Source organism: Prionailurus bengalensis, chromosome E2 (genome assembly GCF_016509475.1).
Source record: "Prionailurus bengalensis isolate Pbe53 chromosome E2, Fcat_Pben_1.1_paternal_pri, whole genome shotgun sequence".
NCBI classification, from domain to species: domain Eukaryota; kingdom Metazoa; phylum Chordata; class Mammalia; order Carnivora; family Felidae; genus Prionailurus; species Prionailurus bengalensis.
The window spans coordinates 34,467,294-34,489,873 of NC_057352.1; the positions used below are offsets into that span (position 1 = coordinate 34,467,294).

At 50.7% G+C, this 22,580-nt stretch overlaps 1 protein-coding gene across 7 annotated transcripts in view; it reads left to right on the forward strand.

The window, feature by feature from the left end:
* Positions 1-22,580, forward strand: part of NLRC5 (NLR family CARD domain containing 5) — an 87,689-nt gene that overhangs the window by 24,403 nt on the left and 40,706 nt on the right. For 3 of the 7 annotated variants that reach the window (XM_043599258.1, XM_043599260.1, XM_043599259.1), the window contains exons 2-16: positions 1,640-1,756; positions 2,584-3,125; positions 4,685-4,991; positions 5,807-5,866; positions 9,845-9,913; positions 10,997-12,671; positions 13,686-13,769; positions 13,916-13,999; positions 15,369-15,452; positions 15,573-15,662; positions 16,874-16,933; positions 18,659-18,724; positions 19,191-19,274; positions 21,055-21,138; positions 22,091-22,180. In XM_043599258.1, coding sequence (XP_043455193.1) covers positions 4,697-4,991; positions 5,807-5,866; positions 9,845-9,913; positions 10,997-12,671; positions 13,686-13,769; positions 13,916-13,999; positions 15,369-15,452; positions 15,573-15,662; positions 16,874-16,933; positions 18,659-18,724; positions 19,191-19,274; positions 21,055-21,138; positions 22,091-22,180 — 2,825 coding nt within the window. In that variant the 5' untranslated portion in view covers positions 1,640-1,756; positions 2,584-3,125; positions 4,685-4,696. Of the gene's footprint in view, positions 1-1,639; positions 1,757-2,583; positions 3,126-4,684; positions 4,992-5,806; positions 5,900-9,844; positions 9,926-10,996; positions 12,672-13,685; positions 13,770-13,915; positions 14,000-15,368; positions 15,453-15,572; positions 15,663-16,873; positions 16,934-18,658; positions 18,725-19,190; positions 19,275-21,054; positions 21,139-22,090; positions 22,181-22,580 lie in introns of all 7 variants that reach the window. The other 4 variants (XM_043599253.1, XM_043599254.1, XM_043599256.1 and 1 more) reach the window with 3 other exon arrangements.

Consider the following 22,580-nt stretch of genomic DNA (forward strand, 5'->3'; position numbering starts at 1 on the left):
CCTTCATTTTTTTTCTTGTTTTATCTAATATGTTTATTACGAAATACTTATTATGAAATATTTAAGGCATATGAACACTTGTCGTGTCTGCCCTTTTTTCTCTAAATGACTGTTATTGTAATTTTATCAAGCTATCCAAAGTATCCTGCTGTAATTTAAGTGGTTCTGCCTTAAATCTACATATTTACTTGTAGATTACTACATATGTATGTAGTATGTAGATTACTACATACTTACCTCCAAGCCTGGAGGTTTTGTTTTGTTTTTTCTTTTACTTTCTCTGGTCACAGCCAGGTTTGTCTTAGTCATTTCAGGCTGCTGTAACCGAACACCCCAGGCTGGGTGGCTTACACGACACACATTTATTTCTCATGGCTCTGGAGACTGGGAAGTCCCAAGATCAAGGTGCCAGCAGATCCAGTATCTGGTGAAGCCACTCTTCCTTTGTAGATAGCCACCCTCTCCTTGTATCCTCGTGTGGCAGGGACCAGAGAGGAAGCAGGCTTTCCCCTGCCTCTTCTTGGAAGCTCTCTGCACCCATCATGAGGGCTCCGTCCTCATGACCCAAGAACCAAAGGCCCTGCCTCCAAATACAGTCACACTTGGAATTTGGGCTTTAACGTATAAATGGGGTGTGGGGGGAACACAAACCTGTCTAGTTACCTTTTTTTTTTCAAAGATTTTTTTAAGTTTATTTATTTTTGAGAGAGAGACAGAATGAGCAGAGGAGGGACAGAGGCGGGGGTGCGGGGGTGGGGAACCCAGGCTCCAAAGCAGGCTCTGTCGACAGCAGGGAGCCCCATGCAGGGCTCAAACTCACGAACCCGTGAGCTCATGACATGAGCTGACGTTGGAAGCTCAAGTGACTCAGCCACCCAGGCGCCCCTCTGTTACTTACCTTTGTTGTGTGAGAGGGCGCCATATTTATGTGGGTTTACCTAAAGCCCTGGGGCTTGGTAAGTTACAGTCCTCACTTCATAGACACACAGTCAGGGCACACGCTCATCTTCTGCCTTGCTTGCTTTCTTCCATGTACTTCTCAGCCACCTTTCTTCTTGCCCATCCTCTATTGTTAGCATCTCTTAGGCATGTGCGCCAGAGTGTCATTTCATTGTGTTCCTGCTGAGGCAGCGGGCCGTGCCTCTGGGTTTTCTCATGAAGAGGAAGGTGTACTCGCAACCGCCTAAAAAAATACATCAAATGTAATGAGAAAGAAAACCGCAAATCATACCCTTTTGGGAGTTTTACTGGGAAAGGAAATTGGCATCTGTCGTGAGGATTCTTCCTTTCTCGTCCAAGTGAATTGGCTGTCATCAGTCTGCTGGATTTGAAGGGCACACTCTGATGCCACAAGTCACTGTGAGGTGAATGTCCAAGTTGGAGCAGGAAGAGGGGCAGCCTCTGGGCCACATGTGGTAGGAGGTGACGCCAGAGAGGGTCGGGCTATACACAATCCAGGGACAAGAGAAGCCGTGGTTGGGGAAGAACAAGATCGGTGCATGAGGGCAAGGGGACTCTTCTGGATCGAACACCTACCTCAGAGGTGTCTCCAGAGGAGGGGTAAGGGCTGGTGCCTTCCAAACTGCATTCCTCTTGGGATCTGGAACATTGAGGAGAGCACCCTGTCTCCTCTCTTTAGCAGCCTGCCCTATGGAAACAACCTGAAAATCAGCTCATAGCACAAGACTTGGCCCAGGTACTCATGAGACCATCTCTGCGGACACCCTCGAGCGTCTAGGATGAACCAGGAAGCCAAGTAGGTGACCTCTACCCTTTGCCCCCTCTCTTACCCTCCCACCCACTCCCTCACTCCCCTACTACTCCCTACCAGCTGCTCCCTACCCAGATTACCCAGGTTTACCTCTCTGGGCTGCCCCTGATATAACAAGCCTACCCTTAGCCACCATTCAGCTTGAGAGTGAAAGTCATGAGACACAGAAAATCAGGAAGGGCCTTGAGACGGCATCTGATTTACCCACCTTATAGATGATGTGACTGAGGCCCAGATAGAGAATAGACTTGCTCAAGGCTATGCTATGAGTGTATCAGCTAGCATAGGCCAATAACAAACAACCATCAATGTCCTGGTGGCTTATGACAACAAAAGCTTACTTCCTGATCCTACTTCTTGTCTATCGTCAATCAACTGGGACCTCTGTTCCGCATAATCCTCTTGCTGGACCCAGGCTAAAGGAGCAGCCAAGATCTGGAATACTGCTGGTCCCTGTGGTAGAGGGAAAGAGAGAGCATGGTGAATCACGCACTGGCTCTTAAAACTTCTGCACAGACATGACATGTGTCATTCTTCAGCATATTTCATTGGCCAAAGCAGGTTTTGTGGCCATACCTGATGTCAAGAGAGCAGGGAAGTGCAATCCTTCCAAGGGCCTAGAAAGAGGAGAAAGAGAATATCTGTGAACGGCCCTAATGCTGACCACAGAGAATTAGATACAGAGCTGGGTCAAGAATGCTCGTCTCCTAACTTTGGGGCTGAAGATCTTTCTACTATAATCCTCTGTCTCCAAGGCTATTTTCATAGAAATCTCAATGACCAACCATAATCCATTGTGCTCTTTCTCCTAGGGATGGTTACCCTTAAAGAGCGTGATGCTGTACCCCGAGGGGATCGAGCACTAATGCTAGAGATAAAGGCGTTGTGTCAGACTGGCAGGAGGACACATTTGAAGATGAAAGGACTTCCACAGAAATGATACCGTCCAGGCGCACCTCACTTCCGCCTGACGCCTTGTTGTCCTGGCTGATTTCTTTATGGACATCATGGACTTTGAACACTGTAGCCCGGAAAAGAAGCTGCACCCTGGGCCATAACCACATCCTCTTACCAAGATCACACAAAGTCCGGGGACTTGTCTGGTGCCATCTAGGGCTCCAAGGCCTCAGAAATGTACCGATCTGACAGGCGATAAATCTCAATGCTGAGCCTGGCTCTGCCATGGACTTTCAGTATGACTTTGGCTACATCCTTTCCCCTCCTTGGCCTCAGTCTTCCCATCTGTTCAGTGGGGATGGTGATCCCTGCCTGCCCCATGGATGTGAGCATGTTTCATGAATTCTGAAGCTCTGTGTCTGAGAGAGGATCTATTGCCATCAGTCCAGTTGCCAAGGTATGACCAAAGGAGACTGGGGACATGTGCCCAGAGGCCTCTGGTGGGTGGGACTCCAGGGAACAGCTGCCGTCTGAACCTCAGGACACATAGTCCTGTGCCCCAGCCTCTGGGAGTTGCTAAGGCTGCTCCTGGGTGAGCCTCCCACTCTTCTCAGAAGTGGGGTCTCCATAGATGTGGGGATTATATGAGACACATAAAGCACTTAGAACATAGTATGTGCTTTCTAAGTGTTTGCTACTGTTATTAAGGAAATAATGCCAGAAAGTTTATCTGGAAATGTTACAGCATTTTCCACTGTATCATGGACCACCAATTAGTTAACTAATTAGTTAACAACTAATGTTGTTTCCAATTTTATGTATATAAAAAGTCTTGAGGCGAACAGCGTTGCAATTAAAACTTTTATGTACACCTATAATGATATCCTAAGGTTAGAGTGCTAGGAACAGATTTGCCGAATCAAAGGGACTGCATATTTTTTAAGCTTTGCTATGTAAGTGCCCCTGGCCTTATATTGGTATTCCTACCAGCAGGTTGAGAGTGCCAGTTTAGAAAAGGAGAAGTTGCTTAGAAAGCGATGGTTTGTGTTAGATTGGATTCAATTTCACTGAGCAGCAAAAAGCCCTAAAAAATAGTGCTTTAAATAGACATGTATTTCCTTGTCATGTAAGAGAAATTCAGGACAGGTGGAAAGGCTTACCTTACACCTTCTCTGCACTGGCTTCTACCTCATGATCCAATATGGCTGCCCAAAGTTCAGCCATCATGCTGACATTCGAAGCAATAGGAAGAAACAGAGAAAGATGTACAACACTTCCATCTATATCCCATTGGCCAAAACTTAGTAAGATGGCTAATTCTAAATGCAAGGGAGGCTGGGAAATAAAGTCTATTCCAGATGATCAGGAAATATTCAGGGGTTCTGGTCCTGAGGAAGAAGGGGAGAACAGATTTTGGAGGACAACTAGTTGTCTCTGCCATGAGCTTAGCTCAGACAGAGAGCAGCACAAACAGGCCCATGGAAACAAGAAAAAATAAAGCATCCTCAGGAACCATCTGCAGGAGATAAACTGGACCATTGCAGAGCCAGGACACAGGCACAGATAATTGGGGGATAAGGAAAAGAAGCAAACAGCTCTCTGGGACCAATCCCTGGGCGCAGGCATTGAGGCTCCATGAAGAAGCCACTTGTCTGCCTATTTACTGCCCCCAGATATGGGAGGTGGTTCTTGACTACCCTCTTTGGCTTCCTTCTGGCTGAATTGCCCTCCTATTCACCTGTCTCCCAGTTCACCTGTCCTCCAACTCACCTGTCCCCCCACCCCTGCTCACCTGTCCTCCAACTCACCTGTCCCCCCCCTCACCTGTCCTCCAACTCACCTGCCCTCCCACCCCCGCTCACCTGTCCTCCAACTCACCTGCCCCCCCACTCACCTATCCTCCAACTCACCTGCCTCCCCACCCCCGCTCACCTGTCCTCCAACTCACCTGCCCCCAGCTCACCTCTCCCCCAACTTACCTGCTCCACAGTTCACCTGCCTACCCTATCCCTGCAGGGCCAGCTCCTCATGGACCCCGTTAGCCTCCAGCTGGGCACCAAGAACCTGTGGAGCTTGCTCGTGAGGCTGCTCAGCAAAGACCCACAATGGCTAAATGCCAAGGTGAAGTTCTTCCTCCCCAAGATGGACCTGAGCTCCAGGAACAAGGCCGAGGATGCCACGCAGGGTGTCATGCTACAGCTCAACAGACTGCACACTCAAGGTCAGGCCACTTGGCAGGCGTTCATCCACTGTGTGTGCATGGAACTTGATGTGCCACTGGACCTGGAGGTGCCGCTGCTGAGCACTTGGGGCCATGGAGACGGTAAGGGCAGACATAAGAGGCACAAAGCAGCCAGCCAGCCCCCTGCCATGAGAGCCAGGGAGGCCAGGGGAAGGCTGGGACCCACCCAAGTTACACAAAGATGACATGGTCAAGCCAGGAACAAAATTCTGTGTTTCTGAGCACTTTCCAGAGTAAATTCCCTATTTTCACCATATCAGCTGGGGACCTGGAAGATCCCTTCTTCCACCCTGCTTCACCCCAGTTGCCTAGAAAGGCTGGATGCAAGGAGAGAAAGGACCAGTACCTACTTCCAAGCAAGAAATTCCAAATAGCCCATAATGCTCAAGACGTTTCTTTCTTCAGCACGGTCAGGAGCAGTTGTGGGGAGAGCCCTTTGACCTCTACGGGTGGACAGGTGCATTGAACGCTGTTCAGTTCTGTGGGTGTTTCTTGGCACTTTCTACTTACACAGCGTCGTGCGGAAACAAAACATTGAGGGCCAACAATGTTCCTGGGGAGGAAGTGAGAACTCATAGAAGAACTTAGCACACGACAGAGCGTAGGATATGCAGGGGGGTTCACAGTGCGCATGCAGGTATATGATCACACACACCTGTGCACAAACATGCATACACGCAAGCATAAGCACATACCTATCCGTGCACAGACCTGCACATACGTACACATTTCTGCCGGCAACTGCCTTCACCAGTTGTGTCCCCCACAGGTTGTGGAGCGTCCACTTTATTGCTCCCCCTGCTGGGGACCTGCCCTGAGGGATGAGCCCTGAGAGCTGGTCCTAGGGCATCCCGCTGCATCCCCAGACCATGTGGCACTCTCCCCTTCTCTTTCAGGGTTCGCCAGCCAGCTGGAAACTGGTGAAGAAAGCCAACCTGAATCTCAGCTCCACCACGGTGAGAGCTGGCGTTGTGGAGCAGGAAGGGGTGGTAAGCATGCTAAGTCCCCACCTCAAACCCGGAGGAGGATGGTGGTGGCCAGCCAGCTGCTTCCCTTAAACCAGCCTCCTCCACCCTCTAACACATTCGCCTGTACCCCCGCCCCTGCCCGTGGCTCCTAGTCCCGCCTCCTCCCCCTCTGCACCTGTTAAGGCTTTGGCCTGTTCTGATATAACCTGTTCCCAGGGGATCTAAGCTGGAGCCTCCCGAGAGAGTCTGAAGTTGACAGCTCCTGGGCACCTGCCAGAATCATGTCTCGTTTCACTAGGGGAAGTGTGTTCTCACTTCCCTGTCCCTAAGCCTCAGGGCCTCATATTCCAAACCCACAGACTCAGGCCTCCTCCTCATTTAGATACCTTGGGCATGACGCTGACCCACGGACTACTGTCCACACCCTGGAACCTCTGACTGATAGGGGTGGGGGGTCAGCAGTTAAATGGTGACCACCTCAGGATTTATTCACTCTATTCTCCAAACCTTTCTTTATGTTCATTTTTTTTAAACTGTGGTAAAATGCACATAACATAAAACTTCTATCTTAACCATTTTTAAGCACACAGTTCAGTGGTATTAAGTACACTCTCATTACTGTGGGACCGTCTCCACCACCCATCTCCAGAACTCTTTCTGTCTTGGAAAACTGATACTCTATCCCCATTAAACACTAACTCCCCATTCCCCTCTTCTCCAGCCCCTGGGCCCTTTTACTCTCTGTCTTTATGATTTTCACTACTCTAAGTACCTCTTGTAAATGGAATCATTTTGTGACTGGCTCATTTCACTTAGCATAATGTTCTCAAGGTTCCTCCTACGTGTTGTGGCAGAATTTCCTTCCTTTGTAAGGCTGAATAACATTCCATTGTATGTGTGTACCACACTTGACTTACCCATCCAACCACTGATAAACACTAGGCTTGCTTCCACAGTTGGGCCATTGTGAATAATGCTGTTGTGAACATGGGTAAATAAATATTTCTTCAAAATCCTGCTTTCGGTTCTTTCTGAATATATATTCAGAATCCAGGGTCATATGGTAACTCTATTTTGAATACTTTCAGGAACTTCCACACTGTTTCCACATTGGCAACACCATTTTGCATGCCCACCGACAGTACACAGGGGTTCCAATTTCTCCACATCCTTGCTGACCCTTGTGGTTTCCTGGTTTGTTTGTTTTTTTATAGTAGCTATTGTGATGGGTGTGAGGTGGTACCCATCTCACGGTAGTTTTGCTTTCCATTTCCCTAACGATTGGTGATGTCGGCCATTTGTGTGTCGTCTTTGTAGATCAGCCTCTTCAAGTTCTTTGTTCCGTGGTTTTAATTGCCTTGTTTGTTTTGTTGTTGTTGAGTTTAGGGGGTCTCTATATATTCTGAATGTTAATCCCTTTTCAGATACAGGTTTCACAGATACCTGTCATTCTGTAAGTTCTCTTTTTACTCTGCGGATAGTGTCTTTTGATGCACAAAATGTTTTTCACTTTCATGAAGCCTGGTTTGTCTGTTTTTTTCTTGTGTTACCTGTGCCTCGGTGCCATATCTGAGAAATCATTGCCAAATCCAATGTCGTGAAGCTTTTGTTTTATGTTTTCTTCTAAGACTTGTATTGCTTGAGATCTTATATCTCAGTCCTTGATCCGCTTTGAGTTAATTTTTGTATATGATGTTAGGTAAGGGTCCAACTTCATTGTTTTTCATGTGGATGTCAAGTTTCCCCAGCACCGTTTGTTGGAAAGATTGTCCTTTCCCCATTAAATGGACGTGGCACCCTTGTCAAAAATTATGTGACCATATAAGTGAAGGTTTATTTCTGGACTGTCGTGTCTGTTTTTATGCCAGTGCCACACTGTTTTGATTGCGTAGCTTGCTTGTAAGTTTTGAAATCAGGAAATGTGAGTCCTCCAACAAGGTTCTTCTTTTTTCAGGAGTGTTTTGGCTATTTGGGGGTCCCTTGAGATTCCATATGAATTTTAGGATAGGTTTTCCTATTTCTGCAGAAAAGGTTATTGGGATTTGATGGGAATTTCACTGAATCTATAGATCATTTGGGGTAAGATTGCCATCTTAATAATAGTCTTCCAATGAGCCTGGGATATATTTCCATTTATTTATGCCTTCTTTAATTTCTTTCAACAATGTTTTCTACTTTTCATCGTACAGGTTTTCCACCTGTTGGTGGTTAATTCTTAACCATTTTATTCTTTTGATGCTTTTGTAATTTCCTTTTTAGGTGGTTCATTATGTGTAGAAGTGCAACTCATTTTTGTGTGATGACTTTGTATCCGGCTACTTTGCTGAATTCATTTATTCTAAAAAACTTTTTTGTGGAGTTTTTAAGGCTTTCTACATATAAGATCTTCTCATCCATAAACAGATTTTACTTCTTCCTTTCCAATTTAGATGCCTTTTATTTCTGGGCTTTGTACTTATAGCTGTGCTTGGCATTAACATCAACAGGCTTTAACAGAACAGCCACTCCATAATCCCAGCTCCCCAGCAGATCAAAGCTATTTGTCCTGGTCCCTGTCCCTTCTGGCTTAAATCATTGAACTGGCATAACTATCACATGGCTATGACCAAGCCTGATTGATATTTAGCCAGTGAGTCCCTTATTAATAGAGAACTTGGGGAGCCTGGGTGGCTCAGTCGATTATGTGCCTGACTCTTGATTTCAGCTCAGGTCATGATCTCACAGTCATGGGATCAGGCCCCGCATCGGGCTCTGCACTGACGGCGTGGAACCTGCTTGGGATTCTGTCTCTCCATCTCTCTGCCCGTCCCCCACTTACGGGCACACACTCTGTTTTTCTCAAAATAAATATATAAACATTTTTTTTAAATAGAGGACTTATTGGAATATTAAAATACTCTCAAACAGGTTCCAGTTCCTCTTTGGGATCCCTGAGTCTCCTGTAAGCCAGCACCTATAAAAAGTCAACCAGGGAGTGCCTGGGTGGCTCAGTCATTGAGGGTCCAACTCTTCTTTTTTTTGTTTTTTAATTTTTTTTGAGTGTCCCACTCTTGATTTTGGCTCAGGTCATGATCTCACGGTCCTGGGATTCAGCCCCTGCACACTGAGCGTGGAGCCTGATTAAGATTTTTTTCCCTCTCTCTCTGTCCCTCTCCTGCACTCTTGTGCATGCATGAGCACGCTCTCTCTCTCTCTCTCTCTCTCTCTCTCTCTCTCTCTCAAATATAAACAAACAAATAAAGAAAATCTTTTGAAATAAGTAAATAATAAAAAAATTTTAAGTTAACACCTGGCAACGCAAGGGACCTGTCAGGGCTGCTCTGATTGGTCACTAATGCCTGGCTGTAGGAATATCCCACATTACTTCTTCAAATTCTTCCCTAAGTCCTCTTTCCCTTCTTCCTCCCCTCCGTTCTCGCTCCCTTTCCTTCTTGTTTTCCTTCTCCCTTTCTTCCTTTCCCAACCTCTTTAGAAAGGCATTAAAGTGACTGTTGACAATCCATAACCGACAAGAATTCGTGAAACCATTAAGGGAAGCATTAAACCAAATGTGGAAGATGTGAAATGAGGGCGATAAAACACACGGGCACAAGAGAGAGGGCACAGGCCTGGCCCATTGGAAACTCCACTTTTCTAACCAGCAGTGGCCTCGACAGACCTGGGTCTTTCCCAAGCCATGCAGTGCTTGGGGCCACGCGTTCCCAAGGCTGCTGGCTGTGGGCCCAGCTCCCTGCAGCCTGGGAGATCCCCAGCCCAGAGCCTCCGGGCCTCTAACACAGGCCTGAGACCCACTTCTGCAAACAGAAGCTGGTGTTGATGCAGCCTTTGCCCGTCGCTCAGTCCCTGGGTGTGGAGACACTTGTCTGCCTGCTACGTATTTGTGGACTGGAGCTCCCCAAAGGTGCTTGTGCCCCCTCAGCCCAGGCTCCCAAACGTCGTCCCTTACCCTTCTTTCATTCTTTCCAGGCCTCAAGCGGCCTCATCAGAGCTGTGGGTCCTCACCCCGCCCGAAGCAGTGTAGGAAGCAGCAGCTAGGTGGGTACGAAGGTGAGGAGAGACCCAGACGTAAGGATTGGATTACCTTGGGGCTAGGGCACAGATCCTGGACTCTGTGCCCTGTTGACAAGCCTCCAAGGGCCCGGTGACTCTTGTTTTCCAAGCTTCCGGTAGATATGGACTGGAGGTCTTGGGTGGGCGGAGGAGAGGCTGGGTCTGGCAAGGAGGACCTCCCCCACAGGAGGCCACAGGGCCTTCTCCAGAGATGGTGCAGCTGAAGGAGCTTGAAGCACTCCCAGTAGATTGCAGCTTCATCATCTGGGCTCTTACGGGGACACCATTTCCTCAGGATTGAGGGAGCCTCAGGGAGGTGACCAGCATGACCTCAGACCTGGACCCTCAGTGGCCAGTTTAGAGATAGGCGGGATACCAGGGAGACCCCAGCACCACCGCAAAGCCTGGGGACGGCCGAGGACCAGCTAGGCCAGAGGGAGTGGAAAAGACAGAACTGCTCTCTTTTCTCCACCAGTTGTCCAGAAGGGTCCTTGTTCTCAACCAGTTGTCCCCAGTATCCCCTGACAGTGGCTCCAGTCCTTCCCCTGGGCCACCCAAGATCTCCCAGTGATCCAGCAATTAAAAAGTTAGTACCTCGCACAGTAAGGGCCCAGCTCCAATTCCGACTGGTCAGCGCTTGGGCCTACAGGTTACTAGCGCTCACCCCTGGGCATTGCAGCCCCGAAATATTAGGGAGAGGAACGGGCTACTGAGATACACAGTCTGTTCCAAGAAGATGCTGCAAAGGGAGTGCTCCACTTTTCCTCCCCATCTCATTGAAAGCTTCACATGTATACTGTTGCAGAACAAACAGAACCACGATCCATGCTTCCCCGGTCGGACTCCCTGTTTAAATGGCCCAAAGACCATTCTTCAGAACCTGTGCTTCTGTAGAACCAGTTCCTTCTAGGGATTTGGTTGGTACAACAGCCCCCGTGCGCTCTTGCCAGCCCTCCCACACCTATATATACACAGCTGAGGCCACAGGCTCCCAACTGCCGGTACTGGGGTGAGGGGATCTGGGGGTGGGGGGCTCCAGCCTTCATGCCTCTCCCTGCCCCCTTGCAGAGCTGGCCAAGAGGTACCTGCAGCTGCTGAGGAGTTCTGCCCAGCAGCGCTATGGCAGCAGGACGCGCCGGCCAGGGCAACCCCTTGCCTTCCACCAGGCGTATATCCCGCCAATCCTGCAGTGGAGCCGGGCCACAGCACCCTTCAACACTCAGGAGGGGGCCATCCTGGGGGACCCCGAGGCAGAAGATGGCACTGAGGCGAGCATCCTGGACCTCTTCAACACCAAGGCCGACAAGGGTCCGAGGGTGACGGTGCTCCTGGGGAAGGCGGGCATGGGCAAGACCACACTGGCCCACCGGCTCTGCCAGAAGTGGGCTGACGGCCAGCTGGACCGCTTCCAGGCCCTGTTCCTTTTTGAATTCCGCCAGCTCAACCTGATCACAGAGTTCCTGACGCTGCCCCAGCTTCTTTTTGATCTGTACCTGAGCCCCGAGGCAGGCCCCGACTTGGTCTTCCAGTACCTGGAGGAGAATGCTAAGGGAGTCCTGCTGATCTTTGACGGACTGGACCAGGCCCTCCACCCCCATTCCAGCAAGGACACTGCAGGTCCTGAGGCCCCAAGTCCAGCCCTTGCCCTCTTCTCCGGACTCTGCAAAGGGACCCTCCTGCCTGGCTGCTGGGTATTGGCCACCTCCCGTCCAGGGAAGCTGCCCGACTGTCTGCCCACAGAGGCGGCCATGGTCCACATGTGGGGCTTTGACAGGCCGCGGGTGGAGGAGTACGTGGGTCGCTTCTTCAGTAACCAGCCGTGGCAGGAGGCAGCCCTGGCAGAGCTGAGGGAAAACAGACATCTCCAGAGCATGTGCGCGGTGCCCGCAGTATGCCAAGTCACCTGCCTCTGCCTCTACCATCTGCTCCCAAGCAGCTCTCCAGGCCAATCTGCGGCCCTTCTGCCCACCGTGACTCAGAACTATGTGCAGATGGTATCTACCCTCGGCCCCCGTGGGCACCTGCTTCCTGAGTCCCTGCTGGGCCTCAGCGAGGTGGCCCTGAGGGGTCTGGAGACCGGGAAGGTTATCTTCTCTGTAGGAGACATCCCTCCCCCCATGATGGCCTTTGGGGCTGCCCTCGGCTTGTTGACCTCCTTCTGCATCTGCACAGGCCCTGGGCACCAGGAGACAGGCTATGCCTTCACCCACCTCAGCCTGCAGGAGTTTTTTGCCGCCTTGCACCTGATGGCCAGCCCCGAGGTGGACAAAAATGCACTTGCCCACTATGTCACCCTCAGTTCTCGCTGGGTGCTGCGGACCAAAGCTAGACTGGGCCTCTTAGACCACCTCCCCACCTTCCTGGCTGGGCTGGCGTCCCGCGCCTGCTGTCCCTTCCTCAGCCACGTGGCACAGAGGGACGAGGTGTGGGTGGGTGCCAGGCAGGCTGAGGTGATGCAGGCCTTGAGGAAGTTGGCCACCCGCAAGCTCACGGGACCGAAGGTTGTGGCACTCTGTCACTGCGTGGGTGAGACCCAGGAGCCTGAGCTGGCCAGCCTCATGGCCCAAAGCCTCCCCTGTCACCTGTCCTTCCACAATTTCCCACTGACCTATGCTGACCTGGCTTCCCTGAACAACATCCTGGGGCACAGGAATGCCCCCATCCAGCTGGATTTTGAAGGCTGCCCCCTGGAGCCCCACTGCCCTGAGGCCCTGGCAGGCTGTAAGCAGGTAGAGAATCTCAGGTGAGCTGTTCTTGCTGAGGGAGGCTGGGTACGAATCTCAAACATCAGAACAGATAGTCTGAACTACCGCTTAGCCTGAGAGCCGGTGGGGAAGCTCCATGCCTCGCCAAGACCTTAGGGTCCAGTTGGCCCTCCTTTTGCTGCGGTTGCTAGGCTTTTAGTCTCCCCCTCCCTCTCAGCCGTGAGCTGGAGCCTCCGCGTCCAGAGGTGGTTTGACTTCTGGCAGGCTACTTAACCTCTCGGCCTGAGTTTCTTCCTCCCTAAAATGAATTCGTGGTAATACCAACTGCGTGGGGTGGTTGGGAGAGGGGGTAAGAGAATACGGGGAAGACCCTCCTTAGCCAGTGCCTGGCTCATGGTGGAGGCTCAGTATGTGTAGTAGTAGCTGGAGAAAAGGTGAGGCTCATAACAGAGAACCCTTCCCCCCGAATACAGTGGGTTAAATAATGTTGAATTTTGTTTCGCTGTCACGGGAGACCCAGAGGTCAGTGGTCCAGGTCGGTGAGATGGCTCAGCTCTGTGTGGTCCTGCAGGGACCCAGATCCCTCCCACTGTCTCTCCATCATCTCCTTGGGCGTCTGAATCTGCATGGTCAAATCTGGGTCATGGGTATATCCGTGTTCTGGCTTAGGGGAAGGGAAGGGGAGCATATACTCGATACACCCAGCGTATTAAAGCCCACACACGTGGACACAGAGCACATTCTTTCCACTCACATTCCAGTGGTGACAACATAGTCATATAGCCACCCTGAGCTGCAAGGGAGGCTGGAAATGCCATCTCTGACTGGGAAACCACGTTCCCAATTAGAGCTCTATCAATGGAGAATGGGTTTCAATGGACAGTTAGCAGTGTCTGCCATAATATGTATTTGTTACTACTACGAACAGCAACTACTGCTACCACTATTAGCATAACTGTATTCAGTTCCATCCGTCAGAGGAAGGGGTGGGTGGTGGCCTCTAAGCCCTGTTCCACGCTGATTCTCTGCCATCTTGCCTCTTCCTGTGGCAGCTTTAAGAGCAGGAAGTGTGGGGACGCCTTTGCAGAAGCCCTCTCCAGGAGCCTGCCGACAATGGGGAGCCTGAAGAAGCTGGGGTGAGCCAGGGCTTGGGTCCAAGAGGAATCCTCAGCCAGAGATGCCTGGAACTCTCCCCTCTCCCTTCAACCCTGCACAGGGCAGATTCCTGGCCTACCCCCTTTCCCATCTCTGTTCCTTCCCACCCTCTTTGCTTATCCTGTAGGTTAGCGGGAAGTAAGATCACTGCCCAAGGCATCGGCCGCCTGGTGCAGGCTTTGCCCCTCTGTCCACAGCTGGAAGAGGTCAGGTGAGTGATCTCCAGGAAGACTTGCTGGCTATGGGGACAAGTCACTTCCCAGGTCCCTGTGCACCCCGTGGAGCCTGTGATGAATCCTGCATATTCCATCAGGATCTGGCCAGTTGTTTTTCAATGGGACCCGGAAAGGGGAGGCATAGATCCAAGAACTGTGTGGGGCTGGATCCAAACACAAGGCTCCCAAAGACCCTAGAGCACTGCTTCCCTCATCTAATATTTTGCTCCATCTTTAAGGAGCTTGAATTTTGAGCCCTCTTTCCGTGACCCTGAGAGAAGGGATAGCAGCGTGTAGGCAGGTGTTGGGCACTGTGGATACAAGTAAGTGCATGAAACACACACATACCTTCACACTCGTGCACCTATGTATTCACACTTGCACTCTCCTGCTCTCCTGACCTGCACATTCATAGGTGTGCACACATGCATGCACACTTAGATCCACATACACACTTAGATGCAATTACACACTAACTAAGCACATGAGCACAAATATACTCCTGCCCTGTGTTTGTGATGAGTAGCCTGAGAGGGGTGGAGCCAGGGAACCTTCTCAGCAGTTCATTGGTAGAACCATCACTAGCTTATATGGCACCTTTATGAGACTTAGAAAAGGCATCCATTCATCCAGAGAGATGCAGCCTGGCACTAGGTTGTACTGGTTGTTGAGTGGAGTGTAGGACCTCAGCTCCTATTCCCCACAGCTGAGTGCCTTTATGTGGGATCACTAGGTGATAGGAAAAAAGATTAAGGTCACTCTCAATAATCAGGAAAAACAGCGTTAACAATTCACATTTCCAAACCTTTGCACTGACCAGAGCAATCATGCACAAAGGTACCCTCACACTTCTGCCCCTCCAGCTAGGAACTCAGGCAAGGCTGGGTTGTGGACTCCATTTGACAGATGGAGAATGTGAGCCTGGAAAGAATGTGCTCAGACTAGGGGTCAGGGCCAGAGCTGGGGATGGAGGCAGCATCTCCTTTATCCAGTCTAGACTCTGCTCATCACCTAGGAGCCGAGAGGCCCTAATAAACTCCAGCCTCAGGCACATCCCAGACATAGCCCTGAGAGCAGGGTGCTGGGTGTCCTCATTCCGCTTCATGAGGCCTTCACAGCCCCGTTATCTGGATCTCTTGGGCCTAGGCAGGAGCTCCCCTTTGGGGCTGAATAGGGACAGAAGTGAGGCTGGCAGAGGGCCTTTCCACTTAGCTGGGCTTACTGGATACTGTGGAGCAGGCCGCCAACACCTTGTGGGCCTATGACTTGTGTCTCCTGCACAAGGGCAGCCATATCACCTGTCAACTGGGGCTCCCAAATCCCCCAACTCCATGGCTGAGGGGCTGGGCCTTGGTCTCCCTGCAGTTTTCAGGACAACCAGCTCAAGGACGGGGTGTTGCTGAACATTGTGGAGGTGCTTCTTTGTTTGCCGCAGCTCCAGAAGCTTGAGTAAGCAATCTTTCCACCCCTTTGCCTGAGTCACCCTCCTCCCTGGAGAGCAAAGAAAGTCTCTTCAGGAGCCCATGGGATATAGGGTTCACTCCTGACACCCTTGCCACAATCTTGCAGCCTGAGCCGCAACAGTGTCTCCATGTCAACCTTACTCTGCTTGACAAAGGTAGCAATCACAAGCCCTGCTGTCAGGATGCTGCAGGTCAGGTGAGCAGGAATGGAATCTGGGCCTCAGGGTCTTGAGAAAAGGGGAGGGGAAGGTAGTGGGTGGGAAAAGGAGCACCTAGTCTGCAAGACCTACATGTGTGGGCACCTGAATTTGTTTTATTCATATCGGTATCTCCAGAGCCTAGTTCAGATATGGCACCTGGTACTCAGTATATAGTGGATGGATAGAAGGATGGATGGATGGATGGATGGATGGATGGATGGATGGACGGACGGACGGAAGGACGGATGGACGGATGGTTGAATGAGTAGAATAATGGACGGATAGATGAATGGATGGACAGATAGTTGAAGGAATGGATCATCAGATCTAGGAAGCATAGGCCTAGCCCAGGGGATAATTAGCCACATGTTGCTGTCCATGGTGCTGAACTAGGGATACCTGTTTGGATTATGGAGTAGGTTAAGTGCCATGCAAACCTAAAATACTGTAACTCCCATAAAAACTCTTTGCATTCCTAATTTTTAAAAGTCTTCTCTGGGGGCGCCTGGGTGGCGCAGTCGGTTGAGCGTCCGACTTCAGCCAGGTCACAATCTCGCGGTCCGTGGGTTCGAGCCCCGCGTCGGGCTCTGGGCTGATGGCTCAGAGCCTGGAGCCTGTTTCCGATTCTGTCTCCCTCTCTCTCTGCCCCTCCCCCGTTCATGCTCTGTCTCTCTGTCCCAAAAATAAATAAACGTTGGAAAAAAAAATTTAAAAGTCTTCTCTGGAAAAAAAAAAGTCATCTCTGTAAAAATTGCTTTCCTGACTTTTTTTTTTTTAATTTTTTTTTCAACGTTTATTTATTTTTGGGACAGAGAGAGACAGAGCATGAACGGGCGAGGGGCAGAGAGAGAGGGAGACAGAATCGGAAACAGGCTCCAGGCTCTGAGCCATCAGCCCAGAGTCCGACGCGGGGCTCGAACCCACGGACCGCTAGATCGTGACCTGGCTGAAGTCGGACGCTTAACCGACTGCGCCACCCAGGCACCCCTGCTCTCCTGACTTTTAAAAACACTCTTTAAGTATTCATCAAGCAATAGGATAGTCACAATTTTAATTTCTGATTTGGGGCACTTTTGCCAGTTGTTTCTCTGTTGATTACAAAATCAACTTTTTCTAGATGTTTGGAACAGCAAGGGGTGTACAGGCAGGGGGTATTGTGCTGGTTTCCAGTTCACTGGTCTCATGGCTCGGTGTCTGACTCTTGCAGGGAGGCGGACCTCATCTTCCTTCTTTCCCCGCCCACGGAGACAGCTGCAGAACTTCAAGGGTAAGAACGTAGAAAGGGGGTGAGTTTGGGCTCATTCTTAAGAGCAGTCTGGGCTCAAGCAGTTGCAGGGAAAGATGGGCAAGAGAGCACATGAAGAGTTGGAATGTGGGGCTGCTTCTTGCTATGGCTGCCCTGAGAAATGACTTACTTCTCAGAGTTGGCAAAGAACTTTAACTTCCTCTAGCATATCTGGACCACATCTGGCCCCTGTGATGAGGGAGCATCCCCAGAAGTCTCAGAGCAAGGCAGGCCCTTAGGGAAGGCATGAATATACTGTTATGTTGGCATTAGTATGTGGAGAACACTCTGGAAAACTCTTCCATCTAAAAAAAAGGGGCCTGGGTAGTTCAGTCACTTGAGTGTCTGCCTCTTGATTTCTGCTCAGGTCATGATCCCAGGGTCATGGGATCAAGCCTGATGTCGGGCTCCACACAGAGTGTGGAGCCTGCTTAAGATTCTCTCTCTCTCTCTCTCTCTCTCTCTCTCTCTCTCTCTGTCCCTCCCCCATGCTTTTGTGTGCACGCTCTCTCTCTCTCTCTCAAAATAAATAAACAAATAATAAATTAATAAATTAAAAAATTTTAAAAAGAGAAGACGATGATACCTACATCTCAGAGTTACTCTGAGGATTGAATGAATTAACGCATTTAATGTACTTAAAATACTACTGACATCCAGGTGACACTCAGGTGCTGGCTATTCCAGCTGTGCGTGGATTCCAGCTTGGCTAGTCCTGCATGGGTGAAGAAAGGGAAATTGCCTTTCCATGAAAGAACATTACAACTAGGCTTCCTCATACCCCTCCCTGGCTGAGACACACAGACAGATGATGTTTTATGTCCTTGGGCAAGTCTTTTCTCTGAGCTTCAGTTTCCTCGCCCATACAATGATCCGGTAGGACCAATGTCTTTTTCTCCTCCAACTGTATAGCTGTGATGCCCAATATGATAGCCACTAGCCACATGTGGCAATTCAGATGTATATTAATTAAAATGAAGTAAAGTGAACCCTTATTTATCAGTCACATTAGCCGCATTTCAGGTACTCAATGACCATGGGAGGCTAGTGTCTCCCGCAGTGGGTGGCAGCAGATATAAAACATCCTCATCATCGTGTAAAGTTCTTTTGGACAATGCCAATCTAGAGGTCTGTGAAAACGTAGCTAATAATGTTCCAGCTTCTCGGCAGCCTCCAACCCTCCCCTGGCCCAGTGAGAGAGAGCCTGGGTGTGCCCTGGCCCCCACAACCTGGACCCACACACAGTCCATGATCCCAACCTTCTGAACTACAGGTAGCACATATACAAATGGAAAGCTTCAACATTGAAATAGCAGCTTTTTTTACTAAGCTTCAATTTTGTGCTTATGCGGGGCACTTGACCGTGCATCATCTCATTTAATCCTTCAATCACTCTGTGTTAGATATTGTCGTCCCGTTTTGGAAAAGAACAGTGGAAGCTCAGATAGGTGAAGTGACTTGCCCAAGGCCACACTGCTATATATAAGGCAGAGCCAGAATTTGAATAAAGCCTATTTGACCTCCGACCTTTTGCTCTCCTTGCTCTGCTGAATAACACCTTCAGCACCTTCAAACAACTGTCTTTGTTACTCATTCACTTTGGGTCATGTTGCAGGGTCTTCAGCCCCTAGAACCTAAAATAAGAGGTTTGGCTCATCAGGTCTTAGACTCTTAAGCCAAGGCCAGTGTTGGATTTGCTCTTTGCAGGGCATCAGACCTACAGGGAAATGCCACCCAGAGGAAAGAGGCTCAGAGCAGAAGCCTGGCACTCAGGTACCTCTGTGGGCTCCATTGCCTTAAGGGGAGGGATATAATATGAAAGGAGGTGCCTTCCCAGGAGAGGTGTAGCAGGGGCAAGGAGGATAAAGGATAAAAGCATGGAGCAGAGAAAGCACATGAATAACCCATCCTGGCTTGAACAAGGAGCATCTGTTATAACAACAATAATTATTATAATTTAATGAGCCCTTGCTGGGCACTGTAGTATTTTATATCCATTACTTCATTGTAATTCGTTTGAAAACCCTGCAAAGTACACTTTATTCTTCCCATTTTATAGAGGAGGAGACTGAGGTTAAGTACCTTGTCCAAGATTTCCCAGCTACCAAGAAGCAGGGCCAGGATGAGACCCCAGGTCTGTCTGCCTCCTGGCTCCCACACCTGTCAGTGGTCCTTGGAGCCAGAGGAGGCATGGTGTAGCTTCTTGCCCTGAGCCCCTCTGCCTCCACCCTGACCTCAGGCTTCAGCAGTGTCAGCTCAGGGTCCATGACGTGCAGGAACTCATAGCCCAGCTCCAGGAAGGCCCCCACCTGGACAAAGTGGAGTGAGTATCATGGGAAGTTCTGGGGCAGAGAAGGGTGGCGGGCAGAGCAGGGTCTGAAGGGCCTCTACTGTGTGTGTGAGCATGGTGTGAGGAAGGGCGTGTTGCCTCATTAAGAATTTGGGGGACGCAGATATCATAACAGCTACCACTATTTAGCATTTGCCCTGGGCCAGGCTTTTTTACAAACATCCTCGTATTTAATCTCCCCATCTCTTTGACGTAAGTGCTGTTTACTACACACATTTCATAGAAGAGGAAGTTAAGCCACACAGAGATAAGTTTGCACAAGGTCACACAGCTAGGAAGAGTCCAGGCCAGGGTTCAAGCTCAGACAATGACTCCCACCGGCCTCATCCCCATAACCAGTGTCATCAAGACCTGCAGAACAGAAGCCTCATCGCACCTGTCTTCTGGACCACAACTCTCAGGTGCCCTCACCCAGAGTAGAGTGAGACCACCTTCTCCTTTGGGGCTGGAGAAATTCCATTCATGTCCAGCTCCTTGAGAGTAGGGCTTGGGGATTGGTAGAGGTCCTGTCGTGTCATCCGGAGAGGACCCCGGCCAAGACCATTCCAGGAAATCAAACAGGCACGAGGGTGGAGTGATGGAATGCCATAATGTGTTTTGAGGTGAGTGGCCCCACCCCAGGGAAAGATGGACAGGTGAGGGCCTTGGTGACCAAAGATTGAGCCTTGACTTGGTCCTACTGGGAGAACCAAGACAGGATTAGGTGTTTTTACCAAACTTGCATGCTTCCACCCACCTGGCCGTCACCAAGCTTGCCCCTCCCCCAGTGCTGTCACCTGCAGTATGACCCCATCACCCACCTGGCTACACAGACCAAACACCTCTCAGCTCCCTTCCCCTCCCCCCATAACCAGTCCATGCCAAGTCCACCTACCCCTCACGTAGTTCTCAAAACCACCCTCTTCTCATCCACCTCTCCAGTCTGAACCGCTCTCATTCCTCACCTGGATGACCCCATCGGCCTCCTCACTGGGTCCCCTGCTTCCACACTGGCCACCTCCACCGGGTAGAGAGTGAACTGCACTCCACTGCTGCCTGCCCCCTTCACTCCTTCCCACTGCTCAGGATAAAGCCCGGATGCTAAAATCCTGTGTGATCCGGAACGCTGCCTCCAACCCCCGAAGCCCCTGCTGACCCTGCCCTGCCACTGAAATCATCGATCCTGACACACTGTCCCCCTTTCAGGTCCTCCTGTGTGCTACGCCACAGGGCCTTTGAATGAGTTGTGCCCAGTACCGGGATCACCTTTCCCCATCTCTCGCCCACCCCTTACCTACTGAGCTCCTGGTTTTTTCAAGCAAGTCGTTCAAACATCAGGGAAACTTCCCTGATCCCCAGAGTAGATCTGATGCCCGTGTGACTAAGGAGTTTATCACAAGAAGCAGTTTTGCAGATTGAAGCGTAAAGAAAGAGCTGAGGGCGAGGCCTTGGAATCAGGCTGCCTGGGTTCAAATCCCAGGTCCCCCTTTCAGGAGGTGTTTTAACCACTCTGTACCTTGGTTTGCTGCTTAGTAAGGTGAGGATAATAATGGGGCCTGCTTCACAGGGTTGTTATGAGGATTAAATACCCAATAATCATAGAAGCAGCTGGGATGATGCTGCATATGTAGTGCACAGTCTTGCAGCACCCATTATTAATAAGGCTCACTTACCAGAGTGATGCTTTGGCTGAAGTCAAGGAGGGACGGCGTGCATGCAGAGGCTGGGGGGACCCCGCCTTAGCAGCACAGAGCATCAGGCCCTTCTGTCTCAGCCTCTCAGGGAACCAGCTGGACAATGAAGGCTGTCGGCTGATGGCAGAGGCTGCAGCCCAGCTGGACATCACCAGGAATCTGGAGTGAGTTGCCCGCCTCACCGTGGGGTAGCAGGGAGGGCCCCGGAGAGCCCCTGCTGGTCCCTCCCACCTGGGTCCGTGTGCCCACAGTCACCAGACGTAGGTCTGCTGCACTGGCCACGCCTACTCTCTCCCCAGTACCAGCAAAACTGGAGTGGTTTGGCCTTGACTTGCCTTTGTCTGGCATGAGCCACTGTCTTTGTTCCAGTTCTTAAAAACTCCTTGCCTGTGTAGACCGTGTTCCTTGTATATCAGTGGCTCGCATTCACTTTGTCCTTACGACAGCCCTGGGGTGGGGTGGGGTGGGGTGGGGAATTGCACCGGGTGGATGGGTGGTGGGGTACTGGAGTGGGGAGAGGTGTGTTGAGTGGGGGTATGGTGCTGAGGGAAAGGGGTGGGTTGTTGGGGCGGTGGGGTGGACAGAACGAGTAGCAGGCTGTTGGTATGCTGTGGAATTATGCGGTATGCCATAGGGTGGTGTTTGACTGGGATGTGTTCGGGTCTTGGCCTCAAGTGTGGGTTAAAAGTGGGTGAAAGGTTGAGGTTGCGAAACAGTGGTTTGGGGCCTCGGCTTTGGATTTCATTCCTGGCTCTGTCGCTTAGTAGCTTTAACAGAATTTAATGTCTCTGGGCCTCAGTGTCTCCACTTGTAAAATGGGATTAAGATGGTGGTTATTTTACAGACCAGGAAACAGGCCCAGAGAAGTGAAAACAGTGAGTCAGTGCTTACCGCTCAAGCTGTAGAACCTTATTCTCTGAGTGGGGCAGGGGGCTCAGGCATCTCTTGGCTCATCCACATGGGCCAGAATCCTTTGAGACACCCTGGTTAAGGACCCGGGACATCCCGAGGGTGGCAGTCAGCAAGCCTACTGTGCCAGGAGGAGGGGACCAGAGCGGTCTAGGGCTGAGGACTTCGGCTGCCGGCTGATTGCCACTTTATCCCTCCTCTTCATAGCCTCAGCGACAACGGGCTGTCTGTGGATGGGGTGTATGGTGTCCTGAGCGCAGTGAGCATGTGCCAGACCCTCGCAGAGTTACACATCAGGTAGGAACTCCCAGGGGACCACTGTTACCCACTCCTACCTCCAGCCTAGAGCTCTGGGACTCTCCCATCATCCTCTCTCAGTCCTTAGAATTCTTTCTGGTCCCAGGCCTTTGGGACCTGTAGAATGTGCTGCCGCGCCTAAACGCTCTTTTCCCAGCTCCTCTGGGTGTTGGCTACTCACAGCTTATACCTTCTCCGGGAAACTATCCTGGGCTGATAGGAGCCAGCGATGCCTGGGAGGTAACCCTCCCAATTCCCCCAGCCAGGAGTGGCCAATGACAGAGGCAGAGATATCACTCTCCAGCCCTCTGGCCTCAGATGGGACAAACTTTTGGTGCCATTCGTGCTCCAGAGCTCCCTGTGGGATCAGGCTGAGGACTTGCTCTGTTCTGCTGCCCTT